The sequence below is a fragment of the Danio rerio genome, chromosome 16, assembly GCF_052040795.2.
Source record: "Danio rerio strain M-AB ecotype USA chromosome 16, GRCz13ab, whole genome shotgun sequence".
NCBI lineage: Eukaryota > Metazoa > Chordata > Actinopteri > Cypriniformes > Danionidae > Danio > Danio rerio.
In genome coordinates, this window is record NC_141036.1 from 39,062,928 (window position 1) to 39,083,193 (window position 20,266).

The 20,266-nt window shown below is 36.0% G+C and overlaps 2 protein-coding genes and 1 long non-coding RNA gene across 5 annotated transcripts in view; 2 read left to right on the forward strand and 1 right to left on the reverse strand.

The window, feature by feature from the left end:
- The window catches only part of LOC147833395 (uncharacterized), a 387,839-nt gene that overhangs the window by 42,284 nt on the left and 325,289 nt on the right, over window positions 1–20,266 (reverse strand). The window lies entirely within an intron of this gene.
- paqr7b (progestin and adipoQ receptor family member VII, b) lies at window positions 3,050–18,586 on the forward strand. Of its 2 annotated transcripts, none has more exon segments than NM_183345.1 (2): window positions 3,050–3,131; window positions 11,669–13,064. In NM_183345.1, a coding segment is annotated over 1 exon segment (1,065 nt). In that variant the 5' UTR covers window positions 3,050–3,131; window positions 11,669–11,704; the 3' UTR covers window positions 12,770–13,064.
- Window positions 3,611–7,271, forward strand: stmn1b (stathmin 1b). Its single transcript, NM_001017850.1, has 5 exons — window positions 3,611–3,675; window positions 5,366–5,411; window positions 5,547–5,722; window positions 5,797–5,988; window positions 6,087–7,271. The coding sequence occupies exons 2-5, from the start codon at window positions 5,396–5,398 to the stop codon at window positions 6,150–6,152; spliced, it is 450 nt and encodes a 149-aa protein (NP_001017850.1). The 5' UTR covers window positions 3,611–3,675; window positions 5,366–5,395; the 3' UTR covers window positions 6,153–7,271.

Consider the following 20,266-nt stretch of genomic DNA (forward strand, 5'->3'; position numbering starts at 1 on the left):
ATGGTCATAAACGAATAGACATGGTCAGCAACAATTCTCAGATAGGCTGTGGAGTTGTCAAGATGCTCAATTGATACTAATGGGCCCAAAGTGTGCCAAGAAAATATCCCCCACACCATTACAGAACCACCACCACCAGCCTAAACCACTAATACAAGGCATGATGAATCCATGCTTTCATGTTGTTGACGCCAAATTCTGACCCTACCACCCCGATATTGCTATATATATATATATATATATATATATATATATATATATATATATATATATATATATATATATATATATATATATATATATATATATATAGTTCAAGTCAGAATTATTAGCGCCCTGTTTATTTTTTCCCCCAATTTTTGTTTAACGGAGAGAAGAATTTTTTAACACATTTCTAAACATAACAGTTTTAATAACTCGTTTTTAAAGCTGATTTATTTTATCTTTGCCATGATGATAGTAAATACTATTTAACTAGATATTTTCCAATACACTTCTTTTCAGCTTAAAGTGACATTTAAAGGCTTAAATAGGTAACTTAGGTTAACTAGACAGGTTAGGGTAATTAGGCAAGTTATTGTTTAATGATGGTTTGTTCTGTAGACTATCGAAAAAAATTGCTTAAAGGGGCAAATAGTTTTGTTATTTATTTATTTGTTTAAAACTGCTTTTAATCTAGCCGAAATAAAAGAAATATTACTACTGATAACGTGTCATCAAAATGTCATATAAGATTATCATTTAGAGCAGTTGTTTGCAGAAAATGACAAATTATCTGAAAAATATGAACACATTTTGCACAACATCTGAAAACATTTTTTTTGCAAAAAGAGTAAGTGCTCTAAATTATTATGTGTTAATAAAAATTTTAAGAACAATATTAACAGACATTTATAAAATAAAACACAATTTATCGTTTAATTATGTACATGTACCTATAATAAATAGTGTTCTCTTATTTTCTTCCAGAGATGCATAGTCAGCAACATGTGTTGAAAGCAACAAATGTGCAGTAAGTCTCTATTATTAAAGGCCTTCTGATGAACTTGGTCATTAAAAATATGTTAAAATAGCTTGTATGATACTCTTTGCCCTCAGTGATAGCAGCCAAAAAATGTCCCAACAGGGGGTTTCTCAGCTCTCTTTGTGTCTTTGTGTAAGACACCAGAGACTCGAGACAGGGCGAGGCATGGAAGCACCATCTGCTCCCCCTTCCCCTGGGCAGCTTGCTTTAAAATGTCCCCCCTCAAACGGGATGAATGGGATCCGGGGTGGGGCAGGAGGAGGCTGGCAGAGCATGATACAGATAAAAAAATTGTGATCTTTATAGCAAAATAATCAAGCAATACAATCAACACCATCAAAAGGATAGATGATATGATAGATGAAATGATAAATGACATTTGCTCACAATCTATTGATCCTCAAGTGGTTTAACCTTTATGAGTTTCATACTTCAAAAAAATAAAACACTTTGAAGGAAGCTGAAAAGCTGTAAGCATTGACTTCCACAGTAAACAAATATCATGGAAGTCAGTGGTTACAGGTGTTCAACATTTTCCAAAATATCTTATTTTGTGTTCAACTTCAAAAGAAACTTATAAAGGTTTGAAACAAGTAAAATGATGACAGAATTTTCATTTTTTGACTAAACTATCCCTTTAAATAATGTATTTTCTTCACTTTGGTGAAGAATTTGGAGCTAAGGAATGATCACACCACAATATTAATGCATTTAAAGAGTCAAAACAAACGACTCCAACAGCATTTAGTGACACAGGAATAAACAGCAGCCACAAGACTGTAAAATCCAGTCAGCTTGAAATCATCAGCTCTGCCATTTAGCTAAAGTTCATACAATGATACTGAGGCACAGAGAAGAACAGAAGCAAAACACTCACTAATGCCAAGTGAACTGTTAATTGCTTCGCACCGAAGACAATTTGTAAAGCAGGTCACCGCCGTGTCGCTGTTTTGTTCTAAGAACTTATTGACTGTAGAGTCATCTCTGACTTGGCGCGAGATGACTAATACCAGGGGTGAGGTCAGGACTCACTTTTTCCTAATAAAGCTTCACATGATTATAGTTTTTAAGCTGGTTTTTGAGAAAAAATAAATGTGCTTATGACAAGTTGTCATGTAGGTAAATCACTTTACATTATAGCCTTACAAACAAAGCTCTAACATAATCAGAACTGACCCAACTGTGCATTATGTGAGCGTCAAATTTAAACTCAAGTTGATATCTTTCACTACACAGCCTAATAATAATGTTGGTGAATATAACAAAACAAAATGAACTTGAAGCTACTTAAGTGTGATGTATTAAACTAAACAAAAATGCTCATTGTGTTGAACAGGTCTTCCAACTTGACTCAGTGTCTCCATCTGCAACTGGTCAGTTTAACTAAAAGCCCCACCCAAAACCCACACCATTGGTTGAGCCAGTGTCACTGTGCTGGTCAAATCCCAATTCTAAAATTGTATGAAAAATGTTTTACAGCCAATGTCTTATATACAATGTTATAGAGGTGAGTTTTCACTTTTAACCACGATAAACACAATATTTGTGCACTTTAAAGTTAAAGTAACATTAAAACATTTCTTAACATGACCTTTTATCATATTATTTTTTAGTTAATCTGCCCTAAAAACATCATGTAAACAAAAACTGACTTGAAACTTATGCTAATACACTTTAGCTTTAAATGAGCAATGTATTTTTAAACATAGGCTACCCAACAGCTACCCGAAAATATTAGTTAGCATAAACAGTACATTGTCACTGGATAAAATAATGACAAACGGCAACACTATTAAACATTTCACTACATAAATGATGACATATTAACTGTTGAAACAGAGCAGTAGTTTTTACACATATTTTCATACAAAGGGCATTTTTGTCAGCAATCATATAATTTGATGCTTCTCGTCATATATAGGTTAATTGCATTTCTATTTAGAATAATATAGTAGAAGCATACTTCCTAAGTGTGAAGAGGGTCATACTAATGGGGTATATCCACACTGACTTTTAATTTCAGTCATCCAGCCCCATGGCTTCCGGTTAATTGTCATCCCATACAAAAAACGTTGATCTTCACTGCCTGGCTGAGATACGATATAAAGTGAGTATCAAAGAAAAAGCACTACATTAAAGTATATTTTTCCACGTCAAGTCTTTATAATATGGAAATTAATTTTGTGCCAGTATTTCCAATGGAATTTCTGCGCTAGCCTGTTGCTAATGACGTCGCTAGCATTTACACCATTGTTTTACAGTCTTTCGTCTCTTTTTAGCTTTAACAATTAAATGAATGATTAGGTCTATTTAAGTCATTTGAACTACATTACAACATTGATGCTGTAAAAGGAATTAAATTGAAAATAGTCACATAAAGCTTTAATCGGAAGTTCATCATTGGCTGAAAAACACTAGCTGTGCATTTAGTACATTTAAAAGCAGTTTATGTTAGGACAATGAACTTATTTTACCGTTCAAACGATACCGTACTACATTTCCCAGAATTCTGCTCTCGACAATCATTGGTCTCATCCAAAAGTGACGTAATACATTTTGGTCCTCTTTTGCGCGAAGCGAACCGTTGATGCTGAGGCAGAGAGGAATCTGCGCGCGGGCAACTCCTTCCCTGATTTCCACTTCTTCTGAAGGTGGGTGTTTTTTTGTTGTTGTTGTCAAATATCACTATTTTTGCAGCGCATATCCCATCCCTTCATTACGTGTCAAACAGGGAATGCATTTAAAGAGTAAACTTTTAAATTCTTACAATTATAATGTTCTGCCACACCGTTATTTACCTCTTTTTTGGGGAGGGGATGTACAACGTTAGGTAACGTTAATGGACAAGGGCTTCGAGAATATTCAGTTCGGTTGGAGAGTTTCAGTAACTAAGTCTATGAATTTAAAAATAGCACGCGCAGTCGAGTAACAGCTCGTAGCCGGACCATTAATGTGTTTATCGTCGTTATATCTGGAGGGAATTGGTCGAGATTAGCCAGTTGGCTGTCGTTTCATCGAGTTTTGCAGGTTTATTTTTGACTGTTTTGTGTTGCAAAAACGTGCTTTATTGTCATCCACAGACTTATCGTCTGTTTCACTTAAATCTTAACAAGCATACAACACAATGTGACAGGTGATCTAATGGCTCTCGACGTCTTTTGTCTTCGTTATTTGTGCATTCGCCAACTATGCCGTCATATTATATTATTTATATTCACATGCTTCAATAAAATCGATCAGTAATGGCATAGCACGCTGCATTTGGCATACCAACACTGATTATTCTGTAAAAAAGGCAGTGCAGTTGTGTCTGGTTTGAAACGGTAGAGATTTGGGTGTGATCTGGTGTGCTGGAAACGGGTGATTCAGCCATGGCTTTATTAGTAAATGTTGCATTTCAAATGTGCATATTCTAAAACATTATTAAGCTCTTGGTCATCATGCAATAATGTGTTGTATGTAATATTATGTATTTTTGCATGCTGTTATAATGGGTGTATCTCGGCCATCTATTGTCTGCAGATGAGATCTTTCATCCCTCCGGATAGTCGCTAGCGCTGGATGTTTATTTTCAGCCATCGAGCTATGAATTGTTCACAGGTCACATTTTGAGATGACAAGTTCGTCTAATAATAAATATTTGACGATTCTCCAGGGGGCATTAGCTCGAGGATCAATGCTCTGTTGTCTTTGTTCGCTTCTTACACAATATCTCCTTTGTTTTAATCTCTCAATGGCCAATTGAATCACGTTACATTATAAAAAAGAGGCAGCGTTGTTTGCTCTACATTTCACCAGAGCGGTCAGCCTGTGTTGTATATTTTAATTGAACTATTATCGTTTAATTAGACGATGATGACAGCACGTCTGAATGGAAGGATTCGGTTTTTCTGCTGGCAGTGACTCGTCTTTTTTTCTTGGCTTTCAGCAAAAGAAGGATATATTGGCATGAATTAGGCTGTATTTTTGTTGCATTTTTAACGAGTATTGCACAGTCTTGCCTATTTCCTTACCGTAAAACAATTCACTTAGTAAATTATGCATGTCTATTGTGGCGACGCCCCTCCCTTAAGCACGTGTACATTATTACATTATATAAACATCGTTTTCTATCTTGTAAAAATGTTATAGTAGGCAGCAGGGACTGACTCCAGTCATCATTTTTCATAAATGTCTACCTTAAACATTTTTCATTCATTGATTGAACACTGCTGTATAGATGTCTGTTTACAATACATTGTGGTTAAATATGGTTGAGTGAAAAGATTGCCTAGACATTGTTGTTAACAGCAAAACGTTTCCATTTTTCTAACATCATTATTATTTACAATCATTTCGCAGGTGTCTGAAACCGTCGAAGTAGAAAGTGCAATGGCGTCCTCTGGAGGTAAGATGTGAAAGCATATATGAGCTGAGCTCAATTTTTGTAAATCAATATGCTTCTCTATAACCGCAATCTAAATGAAGTCATTGAACAAAGAAGATGAAGAATGGACTATTAAATGCAACGTTGCATGCTTAGCTGATATCCAGGTCAAGGAACTGGACAAGCGTGCCTCGGGACAGGCTTTTGAGGTCATCCTGAGTCCCACGGCTCCAGATGCCAAGGGAGAATTCCCACTTTCCACCCCCAAGAAGAAGGAGGTTTCTTTGGATGAGATCCAGAAAAAACTAGATGCAGCAGAGGAGAGACGCAAGGTAAGCGCTGCTTTAGTAATGCATTGTTTACGAAATGTGCTTTCTGTCCTTATTAATTTGCCTCCTCACATTAGAACCATGAGGCAGAGGTACTGAAGCACTTAGCTGAGAAACGAGAGCATGAGAAGGAGGTCCTTCAGAAAGCTATGGAGGAGAACAACAACTTCAGCAAGATGGCAGAGGAGAAACTTAACCAGAAAATGGAAGCCAACAAAGAAAACCGCACAGCACGCATGGCAGCTATGAATGAGAAATTCAAAGAGAAGGTGTGTGTATGGAAAAGTTAAATGCATGTATATTATGTCATCCATAAATGCTTTAGTAAATTGATTACAAATGTTTATTTTTTGTTCGTTTACTTCAGGACAAGAAGCTTGAAGAGGTACGAAAGAACAAAGAAACAAAAGAGGGAGGCGAGGATGAAAACTAAGTTTCACCTCTCATTTTCCTTTTCATTTAGGGTATAGTATTGGGTTTTTTAATGTATCCAAAGATTTATTTTTTGTTCCATTAAATGGCCAGTTTTCCGTGTTTGGATCCATGTACTTGCCACTTTTTTATTAAGGAGTTTTGGGGAAAAGCTGGTGCACAAAATTTCATCACTTTGTGTGTAATCAGTTCTGTCTTTCATCATCCCCTCTAACCTGTAGATTTGTCCAGTTGCAACTCTATAGCGTTTAAAACGAGCAGCGTAGGGAAGCATGCCTGTGTTATGCATAGGTCTAATATATACTTGGTATACTGCATTGTGCAAGTCCACCTGTTCCCTTGTATGTCAGTACTGCCATCCTTTGAGCTTAATAAAGTTGCACAGTTGTTTGTTATTGTGCCAGTTTTGCCACTGCCTCTTTGTTGATCTGTCAGTCAGCCAGAGTGTAATGTGGAGTAAAAAAAACTTTCACAATTTGTACATTATGGAGTTGAATGGCAGTTACTGGAAAATAGGTTTTGCCATAATAATCAGATCTTTTGGACACTTTTTGATGTACTCTTTGTAATCTGCATGGTATTCTTAGTGTTAACAACACATTTCATTATCCGCAAGCATTTCCTTTACTGGACCATACTTTTATAGTTATTCATATTCAATATGCACTAATAAAAAAAGAAACTACTTGCAATGTGTGAACATTAAAAAACTAATAAAAATGTCGCTTGAGACTGTATTTGAACAATACTGGCATCTAGTGGTTGTGAGTTTGTCAAGCAGTTATTAGAATAAACGTGTCTCAAAATGATTTCAGAAAAAAAAAACATTGAGACATCGACAGCTATTATTGATTCATCCTTTGTTGCAGGAACAGTTAGATGCATGAACATTTATGGAAGTAGTTAACAGCTTTGCAGTGATAAATGGCTTGTCCACATGCCGTCACATTATTATGTGTTGAGAAATAGTGCATCAATCTTTTTCTAAAAATGAATCCAACCTTATTTTATGATTCTGAACTCCCTTAGAAGCAATTACATGCATCCAAAAAGATCATGTCCAGTACTATGTTGTGTGAATAAATGTTTTTTTAATCGAATAAAATAAAAATGAAATCAATTGTTTGTCTGTGTTGTACGAACCTGCATGAAGTGCAATGTCTAAATCACCTCCAACCACTCACACATTACCGTGACTCAATCTGAATGACTCAATAAATCGGAAATATGGAGTGAAATCACCACCTAAATCACCACCAATCTCTTGCACTTTGTCATGACCAGATATGAATCATCAATCAGATTATCATAAAAGCAAACTTACAGTATATGAGAAAGAAACATTAGACCTCTTTCTCTCTTTGACAACGTTATGATGGTGCAGGGCTGCATAGTGGATTATTACTTGACTAACAAGCAATTTTTTTTTGCCTTCCTGTGTCTAAATTCACAATATAGACCTTTGTTTTTGTTGTCCAGTCTTAACACTAGTTTGACAAGGGCACATTGTCAGCCAGAGTGACTGTGTGGGAGATGAGATAAGCCTTCACATAGCTTGGAAATAAACAACAATTCACTCACAATACATACATAATATACAAAATGTACCTTGAATATATATTAGAATGCAATCAAAGGAAATTACAGGTTAACAAAACGTATACATGAGGTATTATGCATGAATATGCTTTGTTAAAGAGACAGAAACACCCCAACATGAACATTAACTTATCATTTACAAACCCTAAAATGATGCCAAACTTTTTTTGAGCATTTGAAGACAAAAGAAGATGCATTTCATGTTTAAGTGGTTACATATATATATATATATATATATATATATATATATATATATATATATATATATATATATATATATATATATATATATATATATATATATATATTCTGGAATAGAGTTTGGAATAAGTGGAGGGTGACAAAATGCTGACAGAATTGTATTTTTATCAGAGAACTCTCCTTTAAACAGTTACATCATATTGTGCACAATCATAGGCACACTTGCGTAATAATATAAATATATATTTTGTCTATGTCTTACCACACCGTCTCGCGTTGTGTTTTATTAAAGAGGACATGTAGGCGGCTTTAACATGAAGACGGTAGATTCACGTTGCACCGTCCATACATTTTACAGGGTGTCGCCACCTTAAGGGATGTTTCCTATTGGCTTGTTAGCCTGAACGAAGGCGGGGACAATGCTGTCCGGCCGTTCCGATTTGACAGTTCCGACTGCCAATCAGAAATCTGTAGATTACGGCCATCTGACAGCGGTACTGCAGGGAAGCTGACAGGAGCCTCTCCCGCTCAACAAATATTCACCTAAAAATCTTCATCATGGAACTTTCTTTCTGTTATTTGTTTTATTCAACACGTTTATGACGGCGGGATTGAATGCAGATGACTGACCGATGAGATTATCTCTTATAAGGTAAACCAGTTCATTTACCGATGTTTAAGGCAGGAAAAAGGTAAAAAATAAAATCCCCATTTGCACTATATATGGCTTTGAGATGTTAAACTTTTTAAAAACAGACACCACTGTTGTTTAGTACGTTAAATGCGCGTGTATGGTATGAAAACGACGAAAATGAATTATCATTAGAGCACAATACATTACCGACATTTGCTTAATACGATACAGTATCAGGTGAAGAAGAAAACGCGTTGTGTTGTTGCTTATGCACCTGTAGACCTTGAATATCGTCAAGACATTTCATTGTTGCGCTTCCGGCGTCTCACGTTTCTTTTTCGAGATTTTACGAGAGAAAGCGCTCGAGGGTGTGGGAAGGCTTCAGTGCTTTTTGGCATGCCATCACTAAAAATGTCCTCTGCCTTTTCCTCACACTTTCTCTCGTCGTTTTAATAGGTTTGAAAATGCCTTAATCTTTCTAGGCCTTTGCTTTTCCAGACGTTATTGAGTGATAATTTCGTTTTAACAATAATTCACGTGCACGAGGAGCTTTACGCAGAGAGAGAGATAGAGAGCAGATGTTACGTAAGCGATGATGTCTATTCATAAGAGCGTCGAGAAGATACGCCCCATTTGGATCACGATGTCTTAATATTCAGGACAAACTGGTTTTTAATTTGCAACTCATTTACAATAAGTAACATGCTTTTCATAAAAGAATGGCTTCACGATTCTAATATTTCATTTTAACACATTCATTTGCATGGGCACCTAGGTCGTGGTTAAGCATCGTTTCCATTCATTCAGAATTGAGATAAGCAAATGAAACCTTGATATTTTAAATCCAAACATTCAACACCAGGAGATGATTCTCAGGAATTGATGTTTAAAATGAAGAATAACAGGTTTCAACTTTTCTATGTTTTCACTAAAATGTGTTGGTAGCTTTTTGCTTATGGTTTCAAGACAAAATGTGATGGTGTAAACAGAACAGAATTAATAATAATTTTGAACAGTATATATTATATATATTAGGCAGGTGTCATGGTGGCGCAGTGGGTAGCACGAATGCCTCACAGCAAGAAGGTCGCTGGTTTGAGCCCTGGCATTTCTGTGTGGAGTTTGCATGTTCTCCCCGTGTTCGTGTGTTTCTTCCGGGTGCTCCGGTTTCCCCAACAGTCCAAATTCATGCAATATTGGTTAATTGATTAACCTGAACTGGTAGTGTGTGTGTGTGTATGGGTGTTTCCCAGTGTTGGGTTGCCGCTGGAAGGGCATGGCGCAAAACCCCACAATCCCCATTGAACACAATATATATATATATATATATATATATATATATATATATATATATATATATATATATATATATATATATATATATTATAAAAATGTAAAATATTTTGGAACAGTAAACATGTCAGGCTAAGTAATTAAAATAAATCATTGACATTTTCTGTCTTCATTAGATCCAAAAACACTGTTTTCTTTACATCTTTCTGTTCTTTGGATGTAAAGTAAAGCCACTGCATTGTTCAGCTCTATAGCATGTTTTGATGTTGGTTTATAAGTGATTAGTTTTTAAAATGTTTGCTAAATCGTGGCCTGACTGATAGCTTTTGATGTGACTACTGCTGTTACCCTAAAAAAACACATTAAAAAATTAAAAATACAGCAGGAACAGCATAATAGAAAATTTTGGCAGCTTTAAAACCTTGAGTTTTCAAAACCATGGTAAACCTTGAAACCAGTTATCGTGCCAGGCTTAGAAATATATATATATATATATATATATATATATATATATATATATATATATATATATATATATATATATATATATATATATATATATATATACATATATATATATAGTTGAAGTAGGAATTATTAGCCCCACTGAATTATTAGCTCCCTGATTTTTTCGCCTCCCTGTTTATTTTTTCCCTAATTTTTGTTGAACGGAAAAAAGATTTTTTTCAACACATTTCTAAACATAATAGTTTTAATAACTCATTTATAATAACTGATTTATTTTATCTTTGCCATGAAGACAGTAAATAATATTTTACTAGATTTTTTTTTGTTAAGACACTTCTATACAGCTTAAAGTCACATTTAAAGGCTTAACTAGGTTATTTTCGGTTAACTGGGCAGGATAGGGTAGTTAGGCAAGTTATTGTATATTGATGGTTTGTTCTGTACAAATAAGAGTTTCTCCAGAAGAAAGAATAGTATAGGAAATACTGTGAACATTTTCTTGCCCTCTTAAACATAATTTAGGAAATATTTGAAACAAATGAAATGGAAAGGGGGGCTAATAATTCTGAGTTAAACTGTATGTATATTTTTCTAGGCATGGCATATATATATATATATATATATATATATATATATATATATATATATATATATATATATATATATATATATATATATATATTCCATATCCGTCTTAATATTAATAATTAAATTTAACCATTTTTTAATCAGTTAATCTTAATTGCGATTATTTACAACAATTTAAAATAAAATCAAGGCTGAAAAAAGATTTTAGTTTATTAATTGGTTTATTAAAATGGTTTATTAGTGTTTATTAACAATATTCAACCAAATATTTTAACTAATTTAAAGAAAAAAAAAATCTTTGGAGGCATTAATTCTTTTCCCACAATAAGAAATTCTGGTCTGATTTATTATAAGGGAAAAGCTGTATATGTGAGATGATTTACAATCATTACAAAATAATCTGTTAGATATTATTATCCAAAGGTTTGTGTATAAAATACACAATAAAGGATTACTTTTAAATTAGGAAGGAAAGAATCTTAGTAGTTGATTGTTTTTTTGCAAAATATTATTTAAACTCATTTCTACGTGTTGTTTCCACTACAGAATGTTTAACAGTACATAATCTGAGGTGAAGTGTGAATGTTTACACCGTTCAGGGCCAAAAGAAAAATCACAAGTTACTTTTTATGCATGCATTCGCATAATTTGGTAGTCAATTTAAAGTGATGAGAGGTGAACGTACTTGTGAGTGCAAGGGTAATATTTAACTGTTGAATGCTTCTCCCATACAGATCTCACAAAAGACTGCAGCTTAATTAATCCTCACCATGGCGACGGTTGTGATGGAGCAGATTGGGCGGCTGTTCATCAACGCACAGCAGCTTCGCCAGATCCCTCGTTTCCTGGAGTCAGCCTTCCCAAAACTGCCCTGTACTGTGATGGTGAGCGACGTGCCATGGGTTTTCCGTGAGTCACACATAATCACGGGCTACAGGCCGCCTGACCAGAACTGGCGCTACTACTTCCTTACTTTGTTCCAGAGGCATAACGAATCTGTAAATGTGTGGACACACCTTCTGGCCTCCCTCATTATTTTAGTCAAGTTTCAGGAGCTGTCTGAAACCGTAGACTTCCTGCGAGATCCGCACGCCCAACCGATGTTCATCTTACTCCTGGCCGCATTCACCTACTTGGGGTGCAGTGCATTGGCACATCTTCTCTCGGCCAAGTCTGAGATCTCCCACTACACCTTTTATTTTTTGGACTACGTAGGTGTAGCTGTATACCAATATGGTAGTGCCCTCGCCCACTTCTATTATGTGGTGGAAGAAGAATGGCACGCTCAAGTGCGAACTTTTTTCTTGCCAGCCTCAGCCTTCTTGGCCTGGCTGTCCTGTACGGGCTGCTGCTATGGCAAGTACGCCAGCCCAAAATTGCCAAAGTTTGTTCACAAGCTATTTCAAGTTGTGCCCTCGGGCCTGGCCTACTGTTTAGACATCAGTCCGGTGTTGCATCGCATCTATAGATGCTACAGCTCTGAACATTGGTGTGCCGACCAGGCAGTGGTCTACCACTGCTACCAAGTCCTCTTCTTTTTAATCAGCGCCTACTTCTTCTCGTACCCCCATCCCGAGCGATGGTTCCCAGGACGTTGCGACTTCATCGGGCAGGGCCATCAGATCTTCCATGTGTTCCTTGTGCTCTGCACTCTAGTGCAGATCGAAGCTGTTCGACTGGATTACACAGAGAGAAGACGTCTCTACGAACATCTCCATGGTGATTTGGCTCATGATGCAGTGGCTCTTTTTATCTTCACAGCGTGTTGCAGCGCACTCACCGCGTTCTACGTGCGCAAACGGGTGAAGACGTATCTAGAAGAGAAGCAGGAGTAGATGTCGTGGTAGGGACCTTGCTTGCACATGCAGGAAGGATCGCGCTGGTCTACAAGAACTGAAACAACTAACATTTTTTCGTGTATCTTATATTTGTTGTTAATGGTTTGGTTATGTGGCCTGCCAAGACGTTTTTAACCAACTGCTTTCTGTTGACCAAACTGGTGACATGCTTTAAAACCTCATTAGAGTTTGAGAATGGTTCGAAAACAATGGATTGCCTGCTGAAAGGTGCTCAGATCTGTTAGCCGATCTGTTTGATGAGTGCCATGACAACCTTTTAAACCTGGTATACAAGATAGTTAGGTCGACCATTACTGGATTCAAAATCATTTTAATGCAATGTGCTGCTTTTAAGTATATGTTACTCACATGTCTTTTTCACTTACATTGCATTCAAATCACACATATTTTTATTGCGTTCCATGGGAATTGAATTTACAGTAAGACTAATGCACAGAGAACATTATCGTGCTAGTAATTAAATCCCATGTCATCAGACCAGAGCAGCAGAGCTCAGATCACATGATTTGGATGTCAGTTAAATATTAGAAGCTTTGTTTTAAACAACAGCCTACTGAAAGATGATTGGTTAATCTTTTTTTTTCTTAAATATTCAAATCTAATGTCCCCTACTCTATTGACTTTTAAATCAATCTTTGGTTTTGGCTTCACATACTTTAACAGACCAAATGAAAATCAATATCTAAAAGATTTCAGACTTGCCTTAGCATGTCCAACCCGTCCAGTGCCACGTTGAGGTTCGTGTATGATTATCTGCGAATGCAATCGATTGGTTTTGCACTGCCAGTGCACACTTTCCTGCCTTTTGATGTCTAGTCTGTGAGATGGATAGTATGATGTAATTTCACAGAATTGCAAAGGCCAATCCCAAATTGCACCTCAAAGCGGTCTCTGCAGAAGTGTGCATTGACAGAGCACTTAAGGCAAAGGGAGCCCTCATGACCACTCTTCTGAAAGAGGAAATGATGGATAGCTACTGTATATGACGGGTGTCCAGTCTTGCTTTTTGAAAGCCAACATCCTGCACACTTGCCTAGAGGTTTTTAGTAAAGACCTTGATTAGCCATGAGCTAAAGTCTGCAAGACAGAGATTCTGTAGCATGTTTGGACACCCCTGCTTTTTGGTATTTTATGGACACCTGCTCATAGTGGCTTCTGTGTGTCTGTAGACATTTAAGTTTGCATGAAGTGTGCCATTTGGGATTGGGCTCCTGTCATTTAGTTCCAGTGAAGAGGATTGTAGCAGGATGTGATGTCACTGGTTTGCAGTATAGTCTAATTAAAGGATCTGAGATGCAACTCTGGCTATTTATTAATTTGATACAACATTTAATGATTCTGAATTGTTAGAAATTTGCTCAATGTTGCTTTTCGGGGAAATTTTGCATATTGTTGAAATTTTTAAGGGACTGTTCACCCAAAAATGAAAGTTAATTATTTACTCATCTTACCTCTGTGATATTTTGCAGAATTCTTCAACAAGTTTTCCATACAGTGAAAGTCAGTGGGTTCCAACATATTATTGCATTCCAGTGACTTTAATTGTGTGGATTATTCTTTTTCTTCTTCTGTAAACAAAGACAGAAGGGTCAATTTTGGGTGAACTATTCCAGCCAAAGAGGCTTTTGAGAAGAATTGACTTGCTTCTTCATAGTTATGATGTCCTTTTGTCACGATGATGCTCCTTTTGTATACAAGGGCTATGACTATGGCCTTTACCTTTACTCATACCCTGATACGAATGCCTTTGTGTGTTCTGTGCATATGTGAATTTTTTCTATTAGAAGTTCAGCACTTTATTTACAACAACAGTCTGAGCAACAAAACTAATCTGTGTTAAATGTATACTCTTACGTGCCTGACTACATGCATGCGTCCCTGTGTGAGTATGCGAACAGGTGCTTGTGGTGAGTGTGTGTGTGCATTTTTGAATGTTTATGTATACCTATGTGAGATGGCTACTGATGAGAAAGGATATGAAGGCTTCGTCTTAATAGTCTGAACCTGTCTGGCCTTTTAATGACCATGAAATGCATTCAGCTCTTGTATCATGAATTGTGTAGCTCCTCAGTCTTTGCCCATAAACCGACACCGATCCATCAGATAGAAAGAGGAAGGATGATTTATTTTCCCATTGAAGTGATCCATATTCCCTTGAGATGAATATTGTTTCACTAGACTGTTGCTGCATTAACCAGGAAAGGGTCTGTGCGATGTAGCGTAAAGGCTGGTTTATGATTCGGTTCCAGAAAAAGAAATTGTTGCTGTGGCATGAGCCGTTTGAGAAGTAGCAAATAAGCGATGTCATAATAAACGGTGACCAGCATTTGTTTTTTTTGCAACCAAGAACACATGGGGAAGAACAGGGGGTCATTCACACAGTGGATGTTTTTGCAAAAATTTCAAACTTAAAGTGAGTTGATTATGGAGTCATTTATTAATTGGTTTGATGAAGCGTCAAAGTCAATGGTAAAAGACATTGATCAAGGCCATGATTACATTGAAAGCAATGCAAAAGCAGTGTGGTTGAATGATAAAATGCAAGTCGCAGGATAGCTAGAGACAAGTTCTTAAATTTTGAGATCGAGAGTCGCAAAAGAAACGGAGATATAGAACAAGATTACTGAAGACGACTTCACAAATGTGTGTTTGAAAGTGACTGGATATTAGCTTATCACAACTATGTTAACAGAATATTTGTTGTAACAATTATTATTGTTTTAACCCATTTGATGCGCACAATCACACGGGTGTGATCAGAATGCTCAGTACGTCAGCTAAACTCAAATCTGCTTTCTTGTGATTGCTCGCACTGCGCCAGAAAAAAAGTAATATAACACAATTTAGCAGTGTTTTCAAACAAATAATGTTTATTTTAGGTTTTTAGACATTTACATACACACAAGTACTTGCAAAACATAACATTTATGGTTTGTTATACACACACTGATCTCCGTAGACATTAGTGTATATATTACAAACCATAACACTTATGGTAATGTACAAACTGATGTCTATGAAGATGACAATAACAATTATTTTTAAACATTATCAGACAATGTGCTTTATTCAGATGAGATACGCATTGTTTAGATAGGTAGAATGTTTATTCTGTTCTTCTCCCAGTTAAACAGTCACAAACTTCTATGTATTTGGTAAAATGTTGATAAATTATCATGTTGTAAATCCTGCAGCTCTAATCTCTCAAGTGAAGTGCAGAAAAGGGAAATAAAAACTATCTATACATAAAACATCGGGCTGCAGTGTGTTGTGATAAACTTTACACATCACCATGGAAACTTTAAAGTGACATGTTTTTAAAAACAGTCACATTAAAATGGGAATGCTGAGGGGTCAGCTGGATTTTGTAAAACTAATGTGCGAAAGGGTTTATCTCATAAACTGATCGGAGATGTGTTGTACTAGTAATCTCACGGAATGTGGTATATCTTGACACATTTTTGACAGATCTAGATTAAAAAGAGCAACAAAAAAGAGTAAGCAAAAAAAAAAAAACATTAAACTGAAATGCTTCATCTTTAAAATAAGCAAATAATATACTACTGCAACCAGTGCCAGCAACTTAATTATCTATATAAACTAAATCACTAAGCCCCAAACATACTTAGAAGAAAAAATTCACCCAAAACAAAAAATTTTGCCATCATTTATCATTTAACTTGTTACAAACCTGTTTTAGTTTTGTTCTCCAGTTGAACACAAAAGAAGCCGTTAGCCATACACCTGAGAAAAATAAATTCTGGGGTTGAATGGGTTGAATTTAAACAAACAAATTGAATGTAGCAATGTTCATCTTTGTTTGTTTAAATTCAGTCCAAATAAACTGTTTACAACCGATTACCTTAACATTTTTTTAGTAAATGCAAGGAATCATCTTTGAATATTTTTTTTTCAGTGTACACTTCCATATTGTTTTCTCCTACAAAACAATAACCAAACACAGCGCATCTGTTACCAGCAATTTAGTTTAAATAATCAACAATAAGCATTCTCCAGTCACTTAAATATGACTTTGACCAAAAATAAAAGCTTCCAGCCCTTTATTATGGTCAATCATTGCAACTTCAGGAGCGAGTCGCGTTCACAAACAAAACTAAAATGTGGAGGATTCACTTCCATATTGAAATACAGCTGTCACTCCTGAATTCTAACATTGTGTAAAAGTGAAACCAGGAGACAATAGCCCCTTTCACACATACAGACCTTTCTGGAAAATTACAGGCAATTGTTCTGGAATGGGATCATGTGTGATGTGGGATCATCATGTGGAATCATCCCCCTTTTTGAAAATACCGGTAAATTTGGTGTAACATTAGCAGTAATTTGCCAGAATGCTGCGCTGTGTGAACGGAGAAGGAAAATTGCCAGAAAGAGCGCGTTCAGGTCTAGAATTAGCTGACTTAAGAATTCTACTCCAGCCAGTCAGAACACTCAGACGCATTCACATTTGCGCTGTTTACAAAAAAAAGCCTTTGAATATTTTCCAGGCACATTTAGCTGCTGGATGTAAGTCAGATAAAGTTTCTAAGTTCCTTCCTAATGCAACTAAAAATTATCGATAAAGTTTTTATGATAAACTGCTGTTTGTTCTACCCTCAAGCTCTGCTTCTGTTGCTGCAGTTCACGTGAAGCAGTCGGTGAGCGCCAGCACACATACATATTATGTACCATCAACCATCAACAAAAGCCAGACTCCTTCTGTGTTTACAAATACAAGCGCAGCCATTTAGAGGTCTTTTTTGGTCAATGTTTGCAAGATTAACCAGTATTTTGGAATGGATTCATGAACAGTCTTTTCTAGAAAAATTTGGGAACGTTCTTGCCTATGTAAACAGCGCTTTTTTGAATGTACCGGTAAAGTCGTTCCGGTAATTTTACGGTATCACTGTGTGAAAAGGGATAATGTCTAGTGGAGGTTTGTATCGAATAATAACAGAATAGTATGGCAGTGGAATGCAAAAACATACCCTGTGTGAACAGCCCCCTTTAAGCCAGTTTCAGCAGCACCAGCAGACAACAGTCACAGACTGATGATGTCATCGTACACTGAAACTGGCAAAGCGACTGACGTGCTGTCAGTTGGATCATAATGATGATTAACAAGGCAAATGTCTCAGAAAATGATCGCACGGTGGGTGCTTTATTAAATGAAAGACCATAATGATGTAATTAAGATATTGTTGTATATTATTAATGATTTAGTATTAACCGAAAATGTTGTTTTTACTGCTGTACCAGCCTGTGTATAAGAAATAAGCGGACCACGGAGCACATAGTAGAGTGAGTGGGGGGAGCTGAAGTCAATGAGAAAGACAACTAGATGATGTCTTATCCTGGCACAACCAGGGTTTGATCTAAAATCTCACAAATGTCGCAAAGTAGATTTTTAAGGAACTCTGTATGATTTTTGCTAAAATGTGAAGGGTCTTTCTTAAACTATGTACTAATCTACTCACCTCAAAAGCACTTACAAAATCTAAAACGATGTTTCTTTTTTAAACACGAGTTTGTTTTAGCTGTCGTGTTTCTTTTGTATTGCACTTAAAGAGGAAGGACTGCACAGAAAGCTCTTGATTTGGTTCAGCACTTGAACTCAGTTTTTGACTGTATTTGCACGGAGCTGAACTAACACTCATGTTGTGCTGCAGTGCAGAACGTGAAAATAAAACCTGGTGTTAACCTCAACTTTACCATTGTGTGTGGAAATGACTGTGTTGATGTACTATGGTATTTAAATGAATAAAATAACTGTAAGTCTCACCTTCCAATTCATGTCATTGTGTTTCTCGTCTGAGTCTAAACAGCACAGAACACACCATCACAAAGTAACAATCGGTTATTGTGAACAATAAAGCTATTGTAATCCATTCAGTCCACAGCTGCAGTTACTGTCGCAGCTTCCAGTGATTGAACGACAATGTCAGAATGCTTTAAGAAATAAAAGAAGAAACTCATCATCAATCATTCATGTGGAATGGCACAAGAGAAGGTAAATAAATGACGACAGAAGTTTCTGCATTTTGGTAGATGCGTGCTAATATGCATAGAAGCCAATTATATTAAATAATCAATGTTACTATGTTGTGTTGAAGGCATGCATACCAATGATTATTTATGGAACCAATTTTCTGACATCAGCACTCCAATATGAGAATTCTTACCTTCTTACCATCATTTGTTGGTAAATATAAGTCAATGTAACAGTTTATATAACAAAAATGTACAAGATTTATTTAGTAACCTTAAAAGTCCTTATTTAAGCATCACAGTCCAGCTCCAAAATATTGTCCATTTACACCTACACTATCCTTCAAAAGCTCTGGATTTTACTAATTTGTCAGAAAGATTTCTAAAATTACTTGAATTTGAACATTAATTTATTCATTTTCTTTCGGATTAGTCTTTTATTTATCTAAGGTCACCACAGTGAAATGAACCGCCAACTATTCAGGCATATATTTTACACAGCAGATGTATTTTCAATCGCAACCCACTGAGAAACAACCAGGTCTTTCGACTGTGGAAAACCAGAGCACCTGGAGGAAATCCACGCCAACATGGGGAGAACATGCAAACTCCACAAAGAAATGCCAACTGGTCCAGCCGGGACTCGAACCAGTGACCTTCTTGCTGTGAGGCGATGGTGCTACCTACTGAGCCACTGAGCCACCTTGAATTTGAACAATTAAATATTAATATTAAAATAAAATATTTCAATGAATCCACACTTTGCAGTGTTGTTTTACACGCTTGCATGCAGCAGCACCTACACACAAACACACCACAGAGTGGTTTTCAGAAAAAAACATGATTTTTTTTTGGTCAAAATTGAAAATCGATTAAAGAATGTGAAATGTGCACCAGTTTTTACAATTATTCATTATTGTCCATTCATTCATTCATTCATTCATTCATTCATTCATTCATTCATTCATTCATTCATTCATTCATTCATTTATAATTCCTCACAAATAGATTAAGCTTTTTAACATTGTTTTACAATTAAAGTGCATTTTTTACAGTGCATTATAATAACTTGTCTTCTGGTTGATCAATTGGTATCAGAAGTGGCTTATATGAAAGGCAAAGGCCTCGAGATTAAACTTTTTTTTTACAAAAATAAGTATGATCATGTCTTGATTTTAAATTATTTAATTAAGACAGTAAGGTCTGACTTTGCTGAGACAAAAGTCTTGTCACTTAGCAGAAATAATGTACAGTATAGAATATAAGTGCATGGTGCAGTGGGAAGAGCATTAATAATGTGAATGACTCCTATGAGCTTGGAGGACTGCATCCATACATCTCTGCAATGACTCCAATAACTTATTAATAAAGTCATCTGGAATGGCAAAGAAAGCATTACTGCAGGACTCCCAGAATCCATCAAGATACTTTGGATTCATATTTATTACCTCCTCCTTCATTTCATCCTAGAAATGCTCAATAATG

Excerpts from the sequence above, each read along its gene's own strand:
- stmn1b (NM_001017850.1), top strand. Across the intron at positions 5,723-5,796 it reads CAGCAGAGGAGAGACGCAAG|AACCATGAGGCAGAGGTACT; the intron begins GTAAGCGCTGCT and ends TCCTCACATTAG. Across the intron at positions 5,989-6,086 it reads ATGAGAAATTCAAAGAGAAG|GACAAGAAGCTTGAAGAGGT; the intron begins GTGTGTGTATGG and ends CGTTTACTTCAG.
- paqr7b (XM_087285308.1), top strand. The coding sequence starts at position 11,705 with ATGGCGACGGTTGTGATGGAGCAGATTGGGCGGCTGTTCATCAACGCA.